At 38.0% G+C, this 21,174-nt stretch overlaps 2 protein-coding genes and 1 long non-coding RNA gene across 4 annotated transcripts in view; 2 read left to right on the top strand and 1 right to left on the bottom strand.

The window, feature by feature from the left end:
* LOC118768564 overlaps positions 1–1,527 on the top strand; it is a 36,619-nt gene extending 35,092 nt beyond the window's left edge. For both annotated transcript variants that reach the window (XR_005004374.1, XR_005004373.1), the window contains one exon: positions 389–1,527. This is a non-coding gene — a long non-coding RNA (uncharacterized LOC118768564). The remainder of the gene's footprint in view (positions 1–388) is intronic.
* The window catches only part of LOC115226312 (zinc finger protein 43-like), a 49,351-nt gene extending 42,567 nt beyond the window's left edge, over positions 1–6,784 (bottom strand). The window contains exons 1-2 of the mRNA XM_036515264.1: positions 6,504–6,784; positions 4,520–4,845 (exon numbers count right to left, since the gene is read on the bottom strand). The gene's annotated coding sequence lies outside the window, so the exon portion shown is untranslated. The remainder of the gene's footprint in view (positions 1–4,519; positions 4,846–6,503) is intronic.
* Positions 1,625–14,295, top strand: LOC115226802 (zinc finger protein OZF-like). Its single transcript, XM_036515134.1, has 6 exons — positions 1,625–1,672; positions 2,817–2,945; positions 3,362–3,399; positions 11,741–12,925; positions 13,094–14,215; positions 14,260–14,295. The coding sequence occupies exons 1-5, from the start codon at positions 1,625–1,627 to the stop codon at positions 13,302–13,304; spliced, it is 1,611 nt and encodes a 536-aa protein (XP_036371027.1). The 3' UTR covers positions 13,305–14,215; positions 14,260–14,295.
* Positions 14,296–21,174: the final 6,879 nt, after the last annotated feature.

Genomic DNA, 21,174 nt, shown 5'->3' with positions numbered 1-21,174 from the left:
GTCATTGAACTAGATGTGTTGTTACTGGACAGTTTAAATGCTTTGATCTGTGGTATACCTGTATGATGTATTGAGTTGTTACTTGCATATCCTCTTTTAAGTGTATCTGAAATGTATTTGATGCTGTAACAATTGAATAGTCATATAAACTAGTACGTTAACGTAGCCAATTGCCTTGCCTTCATTGTGTCTCTCTCGATTGCCTCTGTGCTGCTGCTGCTGTTGTTGTTGTTGTTGTATCTCTCTCTCCTCTCCGAGTTTCCGTGGCAATTATTCGCTGATCGAACGGGCCTGTGTGAGGGATTCCGTAACAGCTTTCGTTCGACGGAGGATCCCCCCCCCTCGTAACAATATGATTGTGTATTTTCACAATGACATTGCAGGGTAGGTGTAAGAAGCCGACTCTGACTAGTTTGATCATAAAATAGGTAGAATATTTGGGCCAGATATGGCTGGTTTAAATTCTAAAGAGTGGACACTAGATGCACCAAGTTGGCTGATCTGGCAGTGTTTCTACAGCTGGATGCCCTTCCTAATGCCAACCACTCTGTGAGTGTAGTGGGTGCTTTTTACGTGCCACCTGCACAGGTGCCAGACGAGGCTGGCAAACGGCCACGATCGGATATTTTAAATACAGTCCTGCCCTGTCTCACTGTAGCATTGCTCTCCACTAGTCCTGACCTGTATGTTCCACCCCCATTTCCTGTCTTACTGTATTATTGCTACTGGCTTGCCCTCAACCTATGTCTTCCACCCACATGTAACAAGAAAACTTTTTACACACCCTACCCCCAACAAACCAATCTACATCTCTTCTTCACATTCCTTCCATACACTATGCCTACCTCTCACTCCCCCAATCCTGTCCTCATGGTGCTGTTCCTCTGTATCATTGCTATCCGGTAGCACCCTGACAGTGCGTAACTGGTACTTATATAATCTACCCCGAAAGGATGTAAGGCAAATTCGACCTCGGCGGAATTTGAACACAGAGCCTAACGTTTCTGCTAGCTCGCCGCCTTTGCAGTATCCTGTCCCTTATATTATGATGTTTGAACCTCAAGGGTATGGCCTGGCCCTTGCCACCATCTATATCTCTTTCTTCCCTTACTCAACCATCCTCATCTATGCTCTAATCCCCTCCCTAGTAAATACGCCCATCATTTTGCCACTATCTCCATCGTGTTGTCTCCCACCCTCTATCTCCTTCTCCTGCATTTCCCTCAGGCTGGGTAACCATGTATCTCCTTTGTGGCGGCACTCCTGTTTCTGTCTTCATTCCTGATCTCTCTCTCTCTGGCCTGGTAAACTTGTACTTCCTCTACAGCGACGGACAGATCACAACAACCGATGCTGCCCAACACACAGAACCAAACCAGGAAGATGCTACAGAATTTCAACTGTGATACAACTCCCACTGTTCCAGATAGAGTTCGTTAAAACTTGCCAAACCTGTTACTTCACAATATGTAAGACATTTGCCATGTATTTTTATAAGGGGTTGTAATAAATAATAGTTGCATTGAATTTACCTGGTTCTTCTTGTCATTCTTTTATATAAAGGTAACTCCAGGCACACAAACTAGACCAGCCACAGTTAACTCGCCAGCAAAACTCATAACCAATGCTACAGAATTTCAACTATGATACAACTTCCACTATTCCAGATCGAGTTCGTTAAAATTTCTGATGGTTCAACTGGGGTCTGGGAAACCAGAAGGCTGCACTAGGCCCAGTCTGATCTGACAAAGTTTCTACAGCTGGATGCCCTTCCTAATGCCAACCACTCCGTTAGTGTAGTGGTTGCTTTCACGTGCCACTGGCACGGAGGCCAAACGATGCTGGCAACAGCTACGATCGGATGGTGCTTTTTACGTGCAACCTGCACGGAGGACAGACGGGCTGCGCTGGCAGCGGCCACGTTCAGATGGTTCCTTTGGCTGTGTATATGTCTATAAACTACTCGTAGTAATACCTGTCATTAATTGGGTAATTGCTTTTATTCATTCTTGAGAGCCACATTCAGAGTATTATGATTGGTATAGTTTACCCCTCCTGTATGTGTGTATTTTATAAGAGAAAAATGAAATAACTGAAGTAGGAAAAAGACCAGTTTCATACACAGGCTTCTGTTTTATTTATCAAAACACTAATGGCAATTATATACTCTTTACTCTTTTACTTGTTTCAGTCATTGACTTTGAGTAAGTCCTCAACACCACCGTCTTCCTTTCAAGCTCTTTTAACCATTTTTTGGGAGCTGTCAAGTCCCACACAAGAAATTCCTTTGCCATTTCAATACAAAGTTCAATTACAGTTCAAAATGTAAGAAAATAAAACAAGACACAAAAAAAGAAGAAGGGAAGAAATAAAATAAAAAATAACAGTTCAAAAACGAGTTCTTTTATTTTTTAAAATAAACGAAAGCTTTGAAGAAGAGAGTTCAAATCCAGGCGAAGAAATAAATTAATTTTCGGCCGAAAAGGTACTCCTGGCCAAATGTACATAGGTTCCTTGGTATGAATCGTCTTTACCCGTAATTGGTAAAAGAAATCCAAACACAATACTGGCTACAGCCAACGGTAACTGTAACAGGTTCTAATCATTAGGGCGAGGATACGTCCCTCCACTGTTTTTGTTTTTTTTATGAATTCAAAATATTCCCACTAAATTCACAAAACAGCAGCCACCGAGAGCAGGCGAAATTGGTTAACAAAAAATAACAATATAACAAATTACACCCAGCTCAGATAAAACAAAATCACTGGCCTCGACAACCTTCTCTGTTTTTGTTCTTTTTTCTTGTAATTGGCCAGAGCCAAAACACTGATGTCCACCTTGCAAAAACAGTCCTTCCTGCCTTGTACTCCTTGGTAATCCACAGACACGAAGATAATTTTTGCGGAGGGGCTACGCCTCCTCGAAAACACAATTCTCACTGCAAAGTGAGTCTTTATAGGCGGCCACAGGCAGGCAAATGTCTGGAGCAGAGTGGAGTCTATTACTCACCAAAAATTATTAAATACAGGGCAACAAACTCCACTAAGCCGTCAAAAAATACGACAAACGCCTACCTGTAGTCGAGCCTCAAAGTTCAATATTTCACGACGAAAGACGTGACATCAAGCAGCAAGAACTCTCCGCCAAAAACAAACACGTCTGTCTCCGACAAAGGGAAGCAAGCTACTTACCACACAACTACTCCTGTTTACTCAATTTGAAAACTCTTTGTATTGTCTTTTGTCTCCTGTGTCTATGTGTGTGCGCCTACGTTCATATATGAGTTGTGTCCCTTTAATATCACGCAAAAATTGATAAAAATTTGAGAATTAAAATTAAATATCTTTTTTCTAATTGATAGAATTTTACTAAACCTTTGGATGGCAAATTGAAAATAATGTGAATAACTAAACATCACATTCGACAGAATAACCTGCAAGGTAAAGGGTTTCAGTAACCCCTTAGAGATTATGATTTAGTTTAAATATTAGTGGGATTGCTTCTTCCCCTTATGAACACATTTGTGAGAAGTTAAGCTGCTATGTTGAGTAAATGACCTTCCACAGATATCACAAGAATATGGTGTCTCTCCTGTATGAATACGTTTATGGGTCATTAGGTTACTACTGGTAGAGAAAGATTTATTACAGACATCACAAGAATATGGTGTCTCTCCTGTATGAATACGTTTATGTTTAGCTAAGTTGCCACATTGAGAGAATGATTTACCACAGATTTCACAGTGAAATAGTGTCTCTCCTGTATGAATACGTTTGTGTAAAGTCAAATAAATATTTTGAGAGAATAATTTACCACAGATATCACAAGAATATGGTGTTTCTCCTGTATGAATACGTCTGTGTCCAGTTAAGTTAGAACTCACGGTGAATGATTTACCACAGATATCACAAGGATATGGTGACTCTCCTGTATGAATACGTTTATGATAAGTTAGAGCACTTTTACCAGGATATAATTTACCACAGATTTTACAGGAATATGGCTTCTTTCCTGTATGAATACGTTCGTGATTAGTTAAAGCACTTCTTTGAGAGAATGATTTACCACAGATGTCACATTGAAATGGCTTCTCTCCTGTATGACAATGCTGGTGATTATTTAAAACACTTTTATCAGAAAATGATTTACCACAGACACTACAATGATATGGCTCCTCTCCTGTATGAATACGTTTATGTTGAGTTAGAGCACTTTTATCAGAAAATAATTTACCACAGATATTACAGGAATATGGCTTCTCTCCTGTATGAATACGTTTGTGGGTAGTCAAGGAAATTTTTTGAGAGAATGATTTACCACAGATTTCACAGTGAAATGGCTTCTCTCCTGTATGAATACGTTTGTGACTATTTAAGTTACATTTACTTGAGAAAGACTTTTTACACACGTCACAGTCATGTGACAATTTTTGTCTCGTTTTTTTGCTACCTTCTGGTAAAATCTGTTCCTTCACTTTCTCACTCTTTTCCATTATTTTTCCTTCAACTTCACAATATACCTTCTTTTTTTATTCTTTTTGCTTCTATAGTCTTTTGTTTACAAATATTTCAACTGTTGTATTTCTGGCCACTGTTATCTTTGTCACAAAACAACTAAATTTATCCACATTCAATCTGCAAACAGGCTCATCTTGTAGACACTCCAGCCAGTGATGTCCAGAAGGTTTGCTAATAACACAATTCAGAGTAAATATATCAGAGGAATTCCACCACAGATTTATAGAAACAATCTTATATATCTCTTCTGTATATTTCCAATTTGGTCTTTAAAAAGCTGATAAATAATGAGAATGTATCTTCAGTTATGCCAATGTCATCTGATATTCTGAAATAATAAAGAAACAACAGTGTAAGATATAGAGGCTACTTAAAAAAATACAGATTCAACATTTCCATAAAGATTAACTCTAGAAATAAACATTTAACTGAACAACAGAACTTTCTAATTTATTAATATTTACATCAGCTTAGCACTTATTCTATCAGCCACTTTTGCCAAACCACAGGTTTATGGGGACATAAACACACCAACACTGTTTGTCAAGTGTTGAAGGGGTGGGAGGACAACACACCCACCCACACACACATATATATATTGGGCTTCCTTCAGTTTCCATCTCCCAAATCCATTCACAAGGCCAGAGGATATTGTAGAAAATGTATGTCTGTGACTAGTAACCTAACAGCTCACAATTTCTTCTCTTTAACTCCATAAAGAGAAAAAATTATTGGAAATAGTCATTACTCATTTTGCCCCATGTGAGACATCACTTTGATAACTGAAAATTACCAAATTAAACATTGCATGGGGGGATAATTGACTTTGAATCCAACACAGGGTACTACTTAAGAGTGGTCCCGGTGCGCGCACTCGCACATCCGCGCTAGCTAGTCGTGACTAGTCGATCCTACAACGACTACCTAGCAAAGGAAATAAAACACAAAATAAATAATTTTTTTAAAAGAAACTAAACAATTTGGATCTTTTCGGTTTGAACAACAGATTTTGAAATAATTTCCAAGTAACTAGACACTTTTAAACTTGTTTATAAAACATCGTTTTCTCTTGGCTTTCTTGAGAAAATTCTGTAGTTTCTAACATATTTGTAAGATATTTTCTTCAACGGCAGTTTTTTTCTAGCGGTGTCATATGAAATTGTCACCCATAATTATGACCCTAGAATCGATCTATTGCATTTCAATCTGTTTTAGGGTTAGGTTTAGGGGAAGGGTATCTTTTTTTCCTCACAAAACAAACATGAACAAGAAATACCTTCTACAACAACGCGCAGTCGAATAAAGTATCTCGTATCGTTAACACGTTTTTTCAGTCTCTCTCACTTTCTTAATCTTTCATACTAAGTACTCACTACTTCCTTTAATACTCAATACATTATATATATATATATATATATAACAACAACAACATGGTGTCAGAATACTAAAAGAACCCAAAATACAGAAACCAAAAGAAAAAAGAAGTTGAAATCATACTTCAAAGAGGAAATGGAAAATTTACCGCATCCAAAAGACCCAGACTTTAATCAGGAAAATCTAGCCGCAGCATGGAAAAAGTGGAAAAAAGAATTCAATCTCTTTTTGATAGCAACAGAAAGTGACATAAAGCCAGACAAAGTAAAAACTTCAATGTTTTTAACTTGCATCGGTTCCAAAGGCCGAGACATCCATTCCACTCTGGATTTCGATTCACCCGACGAAGAATGAACCTTCAAACAGTAATCGAAAAATTCGATACATATTGTGAACCCAGGAAATACATAACTTTCCCGAGACACAAATTCTTCACATGTGAACAAGCGGAACATCAAAAATTCGATGAGTACGTGGTAGAGTTGCGCCAAAAGGCACAACAGTGCGAATTCGGCAACCTCACAGACAGTCTCACCAGAGATATTCTGATATGTGCAATCAGAGACATGAGATTAAGAGAAAGATTATTGAGAGAACCAAATTTAGACTTACAAAAAACAATTCAAGCAGGTCAGAGTGCAGAGCAAACACGACTCCAGTCAAGGATGCTAAATGCCACATCCGAAACAAGAGATAACGAAATCTCGAGGGTTATATAGTCAACACGACAGAAAAGGCGTCAAAACTCAAATAACTCGCCATATGCAATCCAGACATCAAAACGAACAAGGCGGAAGTGACAGAAAGCCTGCGAAGTTTCAAGCGCCAAGTCAACACTACGTCACTAACTGTCACTATTGTGGTTATAATCACAAAAGAAATAAATGCCCAGCATTTCACAAGACATGTGAAAAATGCAAGAAAAAAAGGACACTATGCAAAAATGGGCAAATCAAGAAAATGTGTACATAAAGTAGAGATACATACCGACGATGAATCAGATGACGATACACATGCACTCGAAATGATCACTGCAAATAATTCCCGCGTGCACAAAATCGAAAAGTTCAAGACTCCAAAAGACATTTGGACGGTCGAACTAAAAGTGAACAACTCGAATGTAACATTCAAAATAGATACAGGAGCAGACGTAACCGTACTGCCATTCAGAGAATATAAAACTATAATTCCAAAACCACAACTGCAAAAAACCTCAACTCGATTATCAGCTTACAATAACACAGCTATAAAAGTGCTAGGAAAATGCACAGCAGTCATTAAATACAAAGAATTATCAAAGCAAATAAAATTCATTGTTGCAAAAACAAACTCACACGCAGTTGTAGATGCAAAGACAGCTAAAGATCTGAACCTAATTCAGAGAATTTCAAAAATAAATTCGTCCAACACAAACGACATAATAGAAAAATGTGAAGAATCAGTTGTTGCAGATACCCTATCACGTGCATACCTTAAGCAAAATACTCCAGAAGTATCAGACGAAGATATGAAATCGCACATACATGCAGTAATAAAAAATTACCCCATAACCGACACTAAATTAAACGAGTATAAAGAAGCCACTGCAGACGACCCGTCACTACAGACACTCATCACATATACAAGAACAGAATGGCCCCTAAAACACAAAATAGCAATAAACATCAAACCATTCGTCTCCGTTCGTGATGAAATATCAATCGTCAATGGTCTTGTTCTAAAAGGTTCAAGAATAATTGTACCTAAGTCATTACGTAGAGAAGCTCTACAGGAAATACATATCGGACACATGGGTATGGAAAAATGCATAGAGAGAGCGAAGGAATGTATATATTGGCCCGGCATTAACGCTCAAATCAAAGACATGATTAACACATGCTCATACTGCATCGACTACAAAAACCAACAACCAGCCGAACCACTAATAAATCATGAAATACCTACTACACCATGGACCAAAGTGGGTACAGACGTATTTCATCTGTCTGGAAATTCGTATGTCACAATTATTGACTATACAACAAGATTTTTTGATCTACACGAAATAAATGATTGCCATTCAAAAACCGTAATCAAAAAATTAAAAGAAACTTTTGCTAAATTCGGAATTCCGCAAACAGTTGTAAGTGACAACGGTCCTGAATTCAATTCGGCTGAATTCAAAAAATTTGCAAAAAATTGGCATTTTCATCACACGAAGACAAGCCCGCATTATCATCAAGCGAATGGCATGGTTGAGAGAAATATACAGATAATAAAAAAGACGCTAAAAAAGGCATTCAAAAGTGGGGAAGAACCTCAATTAGCGCTCTTAGCATTACGCACGACTAAATTACAAAATGGTGCACCATCCCCTGCAAATCAAATAATGAATAGAACATTGCGAACAAATCTCCCAAACATACTACACGACAAAATTGGTATCAGGCCTCACGAAAAGAAGAAATCAAACATTACAACAGAACTCCCAGAGTTAAAACCACACGACACGGTTAGAATTAAGTTTAACAACAATTGGTTTAGAAGGGGCAAAATAGTTAAAAAAAACTAGAGCAACCTCGTTCATACTTAGTAATAACAGAGGAAGGTAATACAGTCAAACGAGATAGACAACATATTCTTAAAACAAACGAACACGTTCGCATAACAGAAGAATTAGATTATGAAAATATATTTCCAAAGTCAACAAACACGCATGAAAAAACAAAAACAGCACAACTACGGAATTCAACACTACAAAATAATAAAACCACAAAAAGTGGACGACGAATAATTATTCCCTGTAGATACAGATAAATAAAAAAAAAGGAACATGAACAATTAACGTTGCCTATTGTCTCCCTTGATACAAGGACAATCAGTCAGTTTCCCGCCACAACAAAGATATACCTTGTACAACAACGCGCAGTCTAATAAAGTATCTCGTATCGTTAACACGTTTTTTCAGTCTCTCCCACTTTCTTAATCTTTCATACTAAGTACTCACTACTTCCTTTAATACTCAACACATTATATATATATATATATAACAACAACAAAACCCAATCTGTTTCTTAAACGAGGGACATATTCATACGGCACAGAATATTTTTTTTACCGCAATAGACGAGAGTGATTGGTTGAAATTGCCGAAATGCTTGAAATTAAAGTGGAAATAGCTTACAAACTACAGAATTTTCTCAATGAAGCCAAGAGGAAAAGATGTTTTATGTAACACATTCTACCAGTATACGAAGTTTAAAACTTTTTAGTTACCTAGAAATTATGTTAAAAACTGCCGTTCAAACAGAAAAGATCCATAAACTTTGCCTTTCACTTTTTTTCTGCTGGGGTTCAATAAAATAAATACCAGTTGACTACTCGGGTCCATGAAATCGACTGACACTTGACCCTCCCACAAATTTCTGGTTTTCTACCAAAATCTTTAAAAAACAAAAGAAAAAAAGAAGAAAAACCAGTTTTTCATACGCATGCGCACTAAGCGTATTTCCGCCTCCATTCATTCATTTGAAAAAACTTGATTTAAGTCGGAATTTCTCTCAATTCACTCCCAAACACATTTATAATACATTTCTCAACCACCTGGCGCACTTCTAACAACAACACCATCCTTTTTTAAACCATTTCCGTAAGTATTAAACTATTTAATTTCTAAATACTTCCTGTCTCAGATGTCCTTTGATTTGTGCGACATTTGGCTGCTATTTCTAGCTATGGAGGCTACCTTCTACACTTTCCATCATTTTCCCACGTTTCTTGTGTTTTCACTGTGGATAAATGCCAGAAACGGCCTCAGACTCACCGATATTTTAAATCGTAAACAGAAGCAACCAGGGGCGAAGAATAGGGTTGAAAAAAAATCATAAATGTGTTTATGAAGAGAAAAACTTCAAAAGATGGGAAAGTGAATCGAGGAGGGTTGTCTTAGGATCTGCTAGAAACAACAGCCAAATCTCCCTTAAATCACACTTTTTCCTTTGAAAATATTTACAATATTTTATTTTTTTGTTACCGAAAATGTTTCTCCCACCGTTTTTAAGGGCAAAAATATGTTTGTTTGTTTTTTTTTTCAAGTGAAAAGTGAAGGGGCTGGTGGTAAATGAAATTTTGAAAATGCGATTTTTCAAAAAAATGTTTTTCATAATCGGATCCTCCATAACCAAAAAGTGGGATTCCGTAAAAAAAACAGAAATATATATATATATATATATATATATATATATATATATATATATATATATATATATATAAAATACAAAATGGGACAAGAACGCAAAACATCCAAATAGACGATACAAAAAACACGGACGGGTCATTGGAAGCCTTCTTCAGTCAAGAACCGGATCATCCTCGCAATCCATTTTACCCTAACTTATGACGGAAAAATCGGATCTTGTAAATTTTCCGAAAGTCCCCCACCCCCCGGGTCGTTAGCGCAATTTTTTTTTTTTTTTCATTTTCGTTTTCTTCATAGTTACGGACAAAACCCTTTGTAACTTTCGTCCTGTGTTTTGTCCCTTTATGTTTTAATTGATTTTTGTTAGCCCTTGTGGCCAATAAACGAACGAATTATTATTATTATTATTATTTTGTTGTCTTTGAACGACGATAATTTCCTGAAACAGTGATTCTGTTATAATGGTTTCAATGCATTTAGGGAAGGCCATTTGCTTAGCTGATGTACTTTTTGTAGGCATTTAAACAAGAGGTCTATAAGTCCCCTATTCATCAATTTCACAATATCATCATCATCATCATCGTTTAGCATCCGTTTTCCATGCTAGCATGGGTTGGACGGTTCAACTGGGGTCTGGGAAGCCAGAAGGCTGCACCAGGCCCAGTCTGATCTGGCAAAGTTTCTACGGCTGGATGCCCTTCCTAACGCCAACCACTCCGTGAGTGTAGTGGGTGCTTTTTACGTGCCAGAAGAGGCTGGCAAATGGCCACAATCGGATGGTGCTTTTTACGTGATATATATATATATATATATACACACACATATATAAATGTTGTGCAGTAAGAATGTGTAACTGGAATTTAGAAATATGTTAACTTCACACAAGATTTTCTGATGTAAACTTTAATAAATTAAAAAGTTCTGTTGTTCAGGTAAATGTTTGTTTCTAGAGTTTATCTCTATGGAAATGTTGAATCTGTATTTTTTAAGTAGCCTCTATATCTTACACTGTTGTTTCTTTATTATTTCAGAATATCAGATGACATTGGCATAACTGAAGATACATTCTCATTATTTATCAATTTTTTAAAGACCAAAATGGAAATATTGTACAGAAGAGATATATAAGATTGTTTCTATAAATCTGTGGTGGAATTCCTCTGATATATTTACTCTGAAATGTGTTATTAGTAAACCTTCTGGACATCACTGGCTGGAGTGTCTACAAGATGTGTCTCTTTGCAAATTAAACTTGGATAAATTTACTAACCAGTTTTGGGACAAAGGTAACACTTGACAGAAATACAGCAGTCGAAATACTTGCAAACAAAAGACTATAGAAGTACAAAGAAGAAAACATATATATATATATATATTGTGATTTTCAAAGATAAATAATGGAAAAGAGTGAGAAACTAAAGGATCTGACTTTTCCAGAAGAAAAGGGAAAACAAAAGTTGTCACATGACTGTGATGTGTGTAAAAAGTCCTTCTCTCAAAAGGCTCACTTGTATATACACAAGCGTATTCATACAGGGGAGAAACCATTTCACTGTGACATCTGTGGTAAATCATTCTCTCAAAATAATAACTTGACTACACACAAACGTATTCATACTGGAGAGAAGCCTTATCAATGTAATGTCTGTGGTAAATCATTCTCTGACCGAAGTGATTTAAATTCACACAAATATATTCATACAGGAGAGAAGCCATTTCACTGTGACATTTGTGGTAAATCATTCCATCACAGGAATAGCTTAACTACACACAAACGTATTCATACTGGAGAAAAGCCTTATCACTGTGTTATCTGTGGTACACCATTCTCTTATAGAAGTGCTTTAAATTATCACAAACGTGTCCATACAGGGCAGAAGCCACATCAGTGTAACATTTGTGGTAAACCATTCTCTCAGAAAAATGACTTGATAAGACACAAATGTCTTCATACAGGAGAGAAGCCTTATCACTGTGATGTCTGTGGTACATCATTCTCTCACCAAAGCATTTTAAAATCTCACATACGTCTTCATACAGGAGAGAAACCGTACTCCTGTAATATCTGTGGTTATTCATTCTCTCAAAGGAGTGCTTTAACTTCTCACAAACGGATTCATACAGGTGAGATCGCATGTTCCTGTGACATCGGTGGTAAATCATTCTCTCGCAACAGTGCTTTAACTCCTCATAAACGTATTCATACAGGAGAGAAGCCATTTCACTGTGGTATTTGTGGCAAATCTTTCTCTGCCAATTGGAAGCTAACTATTCATAAACGTATCCATACAGGAGAGACACCATATTCTTGTGATATCTGTGGTAAGTCATTCACTCAAAGTGGGAACTTCGCTGCTCACAAACGTATTCATACAGGAGAGAAGCCATTTCACTGTGATATTTGTGGCAAATCTTTCTCTACTAGTAGTAAGTTAACTATTCATAAACGTGTTCATACAGGAGAGACACCATTTCACTGTGAAATCTGTGGTAAATCATTCTCTCAAAGTGGGTATTTAACTGCTCACAAACGTATTCATACAGGAGAGAAGCCCTATCACTGTCATGTCTGTGGTAAATCATTCTCTCACAGTGGGAACTTAACTGTTCACAAACGTTTCCATACAGGAGAGAAGCCATATAAGTGCAACATCTGTGGCAAATATTTCTCAGCCGGTAGTAGCTTAACTAAACACAGACGTATTCATACAGGAGAAACACCATATTCTTGTGACATTTGTGGTAAATCATTCTCTCAAAGTGGCAACTTAGTTTCTCACAAACGTTTCCATAGGGGAGAGAAGCCATATCACTGTAATGTCTGTGGTAAATCATTCAATGTCCAAAGTGTTTTAAAATCTCACAAACGTGTTCATACAAGAGAGAAGCCATTTCGCTGCGACATTTGTGGTAAATCATTCTTTCAAAAAGGTAGCTTGACTGCACATAAACGTATTCATACAGGGGAGAGACCATATTCTTGTGATATCTGTGGTAAATCATTCTCTTTCCAAAGTGTTTTAAAATCTCACAAACGTATTCATACAGGAGAGAAGCCATTTCACTGTGACATTTGTGGTAAATCATTCTTTCAGAAAGGTAGCTTGACTGCACATAAACGCATTCATACAGGAGAGAAGCCATATTCTTGTGATATCTGTGGAAGGTCATTCACTCAACGTGGCAACTTAACTTCTCACAAACGTGTTCATCAGGGGAAGAAGCAATCCCACTGATATTTGTGCTAAATCATAATCTGTAAGGGGTGACTGAACCCTTTACCATGCAGATTATTCTGTCGAATGTGAGGGTTATTTATTCACATAATTTTCAATTTGTCCTGCATTAACCCACAGCTTTCAAATTTTGATGATATGATTGTGTATTTTCACAATGACATTGTAGGGTAGGTGTAAGAAGCCGACTCTGACTAGTTTGATCATAAAATAGGCAGAATATTTGGGCCAGATATGGCTGGTTTAAATTCTAAAGAGTGGACAGTAGATGTACCAACACTTCTTACTTCTCACAAGGACCATAAGGGGCCATTATTGACTGCCATTGAAAATATTTCATCATCATCATTTAACGTCCGCTTTCCATGCTAGCATGGGTTGGACGGTTCAACTGGGGTCTGGGAAGCCAGTTGGCTGCACCAAGTTGTCTGATCTGGCAGTGTTTCTACAGCTGGATGCCCTTCCTAATGCCAACCACTCCATGAGTGTAGTGGGTGCTTTTTACGTGCCACCTGCACAGGTGCCAGACGAGGCTGGCAAACGGCCACGATCGGATATTTTAAATACAGTCCTGCCCCGTCTCACTGTAGCATTGCTCTCCGCTAGTCCTGACCTGTATGTTCCACCCCCATTCCCTGTCTTACTGTATTATTGCTACTGGCTTGCCCTCAACCTATGTCTTCCACCCACATGTAACAAGAAAACTTTTTACACACCCTGCCCCCAACAAACCAATCTACATCTCTTCTTCACATTCCTTCCATACACTATGCCTACCTCTCACTCCCCCAATCCTGTCCTCATGGTGCTGTTCCTCTGAATCATTGCTATCCAGTAGCCCCCTGACTCTATATAATACCCAGGTTGTCATCACTCAACACCCCCTACACTCTAATCATGCTTCCTTTGCAGTACCCTATTCCTTTACTACCCACAATAAGCTAAACACAGAGAGGACAAACAAGGACAGTCAAAGGGATTAAGTCGATTACATCGACCCCAGTGCGTAACTTGTACTTAATTTATCGACCCCGAAAGGATGAAAGGCAAAGTCAACCTCGGCGGAATTTGAACTCAGAACGTAGCGGCAGACGAAATACCTATTTCTTTACTACCCACAAGGGGCTAAACACAGAGGGGACAAACAAACGGATTAAGTCAATTACATCGACCCCAGTGTGTAACTGGTACTTATTTAAACGACCCCGAAATGATGTAAGGCAAAGTCGACCTCGGCAGAATTTGAACTCAGTACATAGCGCCTAACGTTTCTGCCAGCTCGTTGCCTTTGCAGTATCCTGTCCCTTATATTATGACGTTTGAACCTCAAGAGTATGGCCTAACCCTTGCCACCATCTATATCTCCCTCTTCCTTTACTCAACTATCCCCATTTACATTCTGATCCCCTCCCTATTGAATACGCCCATCATTTTGCCACTATCTCCATCATGTTGTCTCCCACCCTCTATCTCCTTCTCCTGCGTTTCCGTCAGGCTGGGTAACCATGTGTCTCCTTTGTGGCGGCACACCCGTTTCTGTCTTCATTCCTGATCTCTCTCTCTCTCTGGCCTGGTAAACTTGTACTTCCTCTACAGCAAAAGACAGATCACAACAACAGATGCTGCCCAACACACTGAACCAAACCATGAACATGCTACAGAATTTCAACTGTGATACAACTCCCACTGTTCCAGATAGAGTTCGTTAAAACTTGCCAAACCTGTTACTTCACAATATGTAAGACATTTGCCATGTATTTTTATAAGGGGTTGTAATAAATAACAGTTGCATTGAATTTACCTGGTTCTTCTTGTCATTCTTTTGTATTCGGTAACTCCAGGCAGACAGACTAGACCAGTGAATGCATAACCAACACACAGCTACATCAAGATGAACCAGCCACGGTTAACTCGCAAGCAAAACTCATAACCAACACTCTGTATATATAAGTGTGTATGTATATGTGTCTGTGTCTGTCTCCAAGTATTTCATGACAACTGGTGTTGGTGTGTTTACATCTTCATATCTTGGCTGTTCAGCAAAAGGGGCCATTAGAATAAGCACTAGATTTAATTAAAAAAGAAAAATAAGTATTGCAATCGATTCATTCAACTGAAATTTCTTCTGGGCGGTGCCCCCCACTATGTATACAATCAAATGACTGAAACAAGTAAAAGATGAAAGAAACACCAACACAGACACACATGAGACAATGGCCATTTTTAGACGATGCAAGATTAAGAGCAACTGGATGAGGCTGGATATAACCAACACTCATTATATGTATGTCTTCGATGTTGATCTCCCAGTATTGCTTGACGACTGATGCTGGTGCGTTTACGTCCCTGTAACTTAGCTGTTTAGCAAAAGAGACCGATAGAATAAGCACCAGGCTTAGCAAAAGAATAAGTACTGGGGTCGATTCATTTGACTAAAATTTCTTTGTGGCATTGCTCCAGGTCGGCCGCAATCATATCATTGAATTTGATAAAAGATGAGAGAAATACAAACAAAGATGATGCAAGATTAACCCTTTCGTTACTGTATTTATTTTGAGATGCTCTGTGTTTCTTTCAATTATTTTAAATATAACAAAGAAATCGAAATTGAACCAATCTTATGACTGGCACCCGGCAGTTGCCAGGACCGCTGGACTGACTCCTGTGCAGGTGGCAAGTGAAGAAACACCATTTAGACCCGGCCATCCTCAAAAAATCTGGAAAGACCAGACTTTCGGCTGATTGGGTCCATAGGGTCAAAACAGCTTTTGATCCCTCCCAATCAGCTGCAGGCAACACTTTCACATTAAGCAGCATGGTACTGCTACCACCCAGACCCCAGCGGATAGAGTCCTCTATCCACTCGGGCTCAACTCCGGCTGGCAAACCGCAGATCCAAGCTTTCAACAATTTCTTTCCACAATAGCTTGGAAGAAAGATTATTTCCTCGCCCTCGAGGAGCTGACTTGCAAAATCGCAAGCTTCTTAGGGGGAGTCAAACAGCAACCAGACCGTTGCATATTTGACTCCCCGTGAAATAAATTTAATGGCTGGCATGTAATCTGCCAGCTCATTCAAAATTGTGGCCCTCGGGAAGACGGCTATGGTGTCGAGCGACTTTGAATAAGTCCTCAACACCACCGTCTTCCTTTCAAGCTCTTTTCACCATTTTTGGGGAGGTGTCAAGTCCAACACAAGAAATTCCTTTGCCATTTCAACACAAAGTTCAATTACAGTTCAAAATGTAAGAAAATAAAACAAGACACAAAAAAAGAAGGGAAGAAATAAAATAAAAAATAACAGTTCAAAAAAGAGTTCTTTTATTCTTTTAAATAAACGAAAGCTTTGAAGAAGAGAGTTCAAATCCAGGCAAAGAAATAAATTAATTTTCGGCCGAAAAGGTACTCCTGGCCAAATGTACATAGGTTCCTTGGTATGAATCGTCTTTACCCGTAATTGGTAAAAGAAATCCAAACACAATACTGGCTACAGCCAACGGTAACTGTACCAGGTTCTAATAATTCGGGCGAGGATACGTCCCTCCACTGTTTTTTTTTTTTTTAATGAATCCAAAATATTCACACTAAATTCACAAAACAGCAGCCGCCGAGAGCAGGCGAAATTTGTTAACAAAAAAGAACAATATAACAAATTACACCCAGCTCAGATAAAACAAAATCACTTGCCTCGACAACCTTCTCTGTTTTTGTTCTTTTTTCTTGTAATTGGCCAGAGCCAAAACACTCACGTCCACCTTGCAAAAACAGTCCTTCCTGCCTTGGTTAATCCTCAGACACAAAGATAATTTACGCAAAGAAATTAATTTTTGCGGAGGGGCTACGCCTCCTCGAAAACACAATTCTCACTGCAAAGTGAGTCTTTATAGGCGGCCACAGACAGGCAAATGTCTGGAGCAGAGTGGAGTCTATTACTCACCAAAAAATATTAAATACAGGGCAACAAACTCCACTAAGCCCTCAAAAAATACGACAAACGCCTACCTGTAGTCGAGCCTCAAAGTTCAAAATTTCACGACGAAAGACGTGACATCAAGCAGCAAGAACTCTCCGCCAAAAACAAACACATCTGTCTCCGACAAAGGTAAGCAAGCTACTTACCACACAACTACTCCTGTTTACTCAATTTGAAAACTCTTTGTATTATCTTTTATCTCTTGTGTCTGTGTGTGTGTGCGCCTAAGTTCATATATGAGTAGAGTCCCTTTAATATCACGCAAAAATTGATAAAAATTTGAGAATTAAAATTAAATATCTTTTTTCTAATTCACAGAATTTTACTAAACCTTTGGATGGCAAATTGAAAATAATGTGAATAAATAAACATCACATTTGACAGAATAACCTGCATGGTAAAGGGTTTCAATAACCCCTTACAGATTATGATTTAGCGCAAGTATTAGTGAGATTGCTTCTTCCCCTTATGAACACGTTTGTGAGAAGTTAAGTTGCCACGTTGAGTAAATGACCTTCCACAGATATCACAAGGATATAGCTTCTCTCCTGTATGGATACGTTTGTGAGAAGCTAAGTTGCCACTTTGAGAGAATGATTTACCACAGATTTCACAAGAATATGGTGTTTCTCCTGTATGAATACGTTTATGAATAGTTAGGTGGCCACTTTGAGAGAATGATTTACCACAGATTTCACAGTGAAATGGTGTCTCTCCTGTATGAATACGTTTGTGTAAAGTCAAATAAAGTTTTTGAGAGAATAATTTACCACAGATATCACAAGAATATGGTGTTTCTCCTGTATGAATACGTCTGTGTCCAGTTAAGTTACAACTCACGGAGAATGATTTACCACAGATATCACAGTGGTATGGCTTCTCTCCTGTATGGGAACGTTTGTGAGTAGTTAAGCTGCAACTTTGAGAGAATGATTTACCACAGATATCACAATGATATGGTGACTCTCCTGTATGAATACGTTTATGATAAGTTAGAGCACTTTTACCAGAAAATAATTTACCACAGATATTACAGGAATATGGTGTCTCTCCTGTATGAATACGTTTGTGATTAGTTAAAGCACTTCTTTGAGAGAATGATTTACCACAGACTTCACAGTGAAATGGCTTCTCTCCTGTATGACAATACTGGTGATTATTTAAAACACTTTGGTAAGAGAAACTTGTACCACAGACACTACAATGATATGGCTTCTCTCCTGTATGAATACGTTTGTGGGTAGTCAAGGTAATTTTTTGAGAGAATGATTTACCACAGATTTCACAGTGAAATGGCATCTCTCCTGTATGAATACGTTTGTGACTATTTAAGGTACCTTTTTTTGAGAAAGACTTTTTACACACATCACAGTCATGTGACAATTTTTGTCTCTCCTTTTTGCTATCTTCTGGAAAAATATGTTCCTTCACTTTCTCACTCTTTTCCATTATTTTTCCTTCAACTTCACAATATACGTTCTTTTTTTATTCTTTTTGCTTCTATAGTCTTTTGTTTACAAATATTTCAACTGTTATATTTCTGGCCACTGTTACCTTTGTCACAAAACAACTAAATTTATCCACGTTCAATCTGCAACCAGACTCATCTTGTAGACACTCCAGCCAGTGATGTCCAGAAGGTTTGCTAATAACACAATTCAGAGTAAATATATCAGAGGAATTCCACCACAGATTTATAGAAACAATCTTATATATCTGTTCTGTACAATATTTCCATTTTGGTCTTTAAAAAGCTGATAAATAATGAGAATGTATCTTCAGTTATGCCAATGTCATCTGATATTCTGAAAGAATAAAGAAACAACAATGTAAGATATAGAGGCTACTTAAAAAAATACAGATTCAACATTTCCATAAAGATAAACTCTAGAAACAAACATTTAACTGAACAACAGAACTTTCTAATTTATTAATATTTACATCACAAAATCCTGTTTGAAGCTAACATATTTCTAAACTCCCGCTCCACATTCATAAATACACACACACACACTTTTTTACTGGTTTCAGTTGTTTTGACTGTGGTCATGCTGGAGCACCAACTTTAAAGGCTTCAGTCAATAGAATCAATGCTAGGACTTATTTTTTGAGCTTAGCACTTATTCTATCAGCCACTTTTGCCAAACCACAAGTTTATGGGGACATAAACACACCAACACTGTTTGTCAAGTGTTGAAGGGGTGGGAGGACAACACACCCACCCACACACACATATATATATATTGGGCTTCCTTCAGTTTCCATCTCCCAAATCCATTCACAAGGCCAGAGGATATTGTAGAAAATGTATGTCTGTGACTAGTAACCTAACAGCTCACAATTTCTTCTCTTTAACTCCATAAAGAGAAAAAATTATTGGAAATAGTCATTACTCATTTTGCCCCATGAGGAGATTTCACGATTGATTACAAAAAGTTTATCAGCTAAGCAAATGGCCTTCCCTGAATGCATTGAAAACATTATAACAGAATCACTCTTTCAGGAAATTATCATTGTTCTCTTTGAGTGTGTAGAAAGAGAAATTTGGCAGAGGCAAGAAAAGGTGAAATTGTCTCTTCAAATTATCCAGAATTACATTTGAAAACAAAGACTCAAACACATCAATATCTATCCTTCGACATCTTAAAGATCAGAAATGCAAAAAGCTATTCAAGTATCGAATTCAAATGAAAGAGAATCAGAGAAAAATTGCAAATGATGTGAAATTAATGAATATCGAATAAATGGGGGGAAAAAAATCAACTTAAAATATCATCAACAGTTTCTTCAAGATCTCTTCGTGGTTAGGGCAGCGGACACGCGGTCGTAGAATTGCGGTTTCGATTCCCAGACCGGGCGTTGTGAGTGTTTATTGAGCGAAAACACCTAAAAGCTCCACGAGGCCCCGGCAGGTGGTGGTGGTGATCCCTGCTGTACTCTTTCACCACAACTTTCTCCCACTCTTACTTCCTGTTTCTGTTGTACCTGTATTTCAAAGGGCCGGCCTTGTCACTCTCTGTGTCACGCTGAATGTCCCCGAGAACTAAGTTAAGGGTGCACGTGTCTGTGGAGTGCTCAGCCACTTACACGTTAATTTCACGAGCAGGCTGTTCCGTTGATTCGGATCAACCGGAACCCTCATCGTCGTAACCGACTGAGTGCTTCCAATCCACAAACTACACAATTTTCTCAATGAAGCCAACAGGAAAAGATGTTTTATGTAACACATTCTACCAGTATACGAAGTTTAAAAGTTTTTAGTTACCTAGAAATTATGATAAAAACTGCCGTTCAAACAGAAAAGATCCATTAAACTTTGCCTATCACTTTTTTTCTGCTGGGGTTCAATAAAATAAATACCAGTTGACTACTCGGGTCCATGAAATCGACTGACACTTGACCCTCCCCGAAATTTCTGGTTTTCTACCAAAATCTTTAAAAAACAAAAGAAAAAAAGAAGAAAAACCAGTTTTTCATACGCATGCGCACTAAGCGTATTTCCGCCTAAATTCCTTCATTTTAACAAACTTGATTTCAGTCGGAATTTCTCTCAATTCACTCCCAAACACATTTAAAATACATTTCTCAACCACCTGACGCACTTCTAACAACAACACCATCCTTTTTAAAACCATTTCCGTAAGTATTAAACTATTTAATTTCTAAATACTTCCTGTCTCAGATGTCCTTTGATTCGTGCGACATTTGGCTGCTATTTCTAGCTATGGAGGCTACCTTCTACACTTTCCATCATTTTCCCACGTTTCTTGTGTTTTCACTGTGGATAAATGCCAGAAACGGCCTCAGACTCACCGATATTTTAAATCGTAAACAGAAGCAACCAGGGGCGAAGAATAGGGTTGAAAAAAGATCATAAATGTGTTTATGAAGAGAAAAA

The sequence above is a fragment of the Octopus sinensis genome, linkage group LG30, assembly GCF_006345805.1.
Source record: "Octopus sinensis linkage group LG30, ASM634580v1, whole genome shotgun sequence".
Taxonomy (NCBI): domain Eukaryota; kingdom Metazoa; phylum Mollusca; class Cephalopoda; order Octopoda; family Octopodidae; genus Octopus; species Octopus sinensis.
Note: the sequence above shows the minus strand (reverse complement) of the source record. Positions and strands in the feature narration are given on the sequence as shown.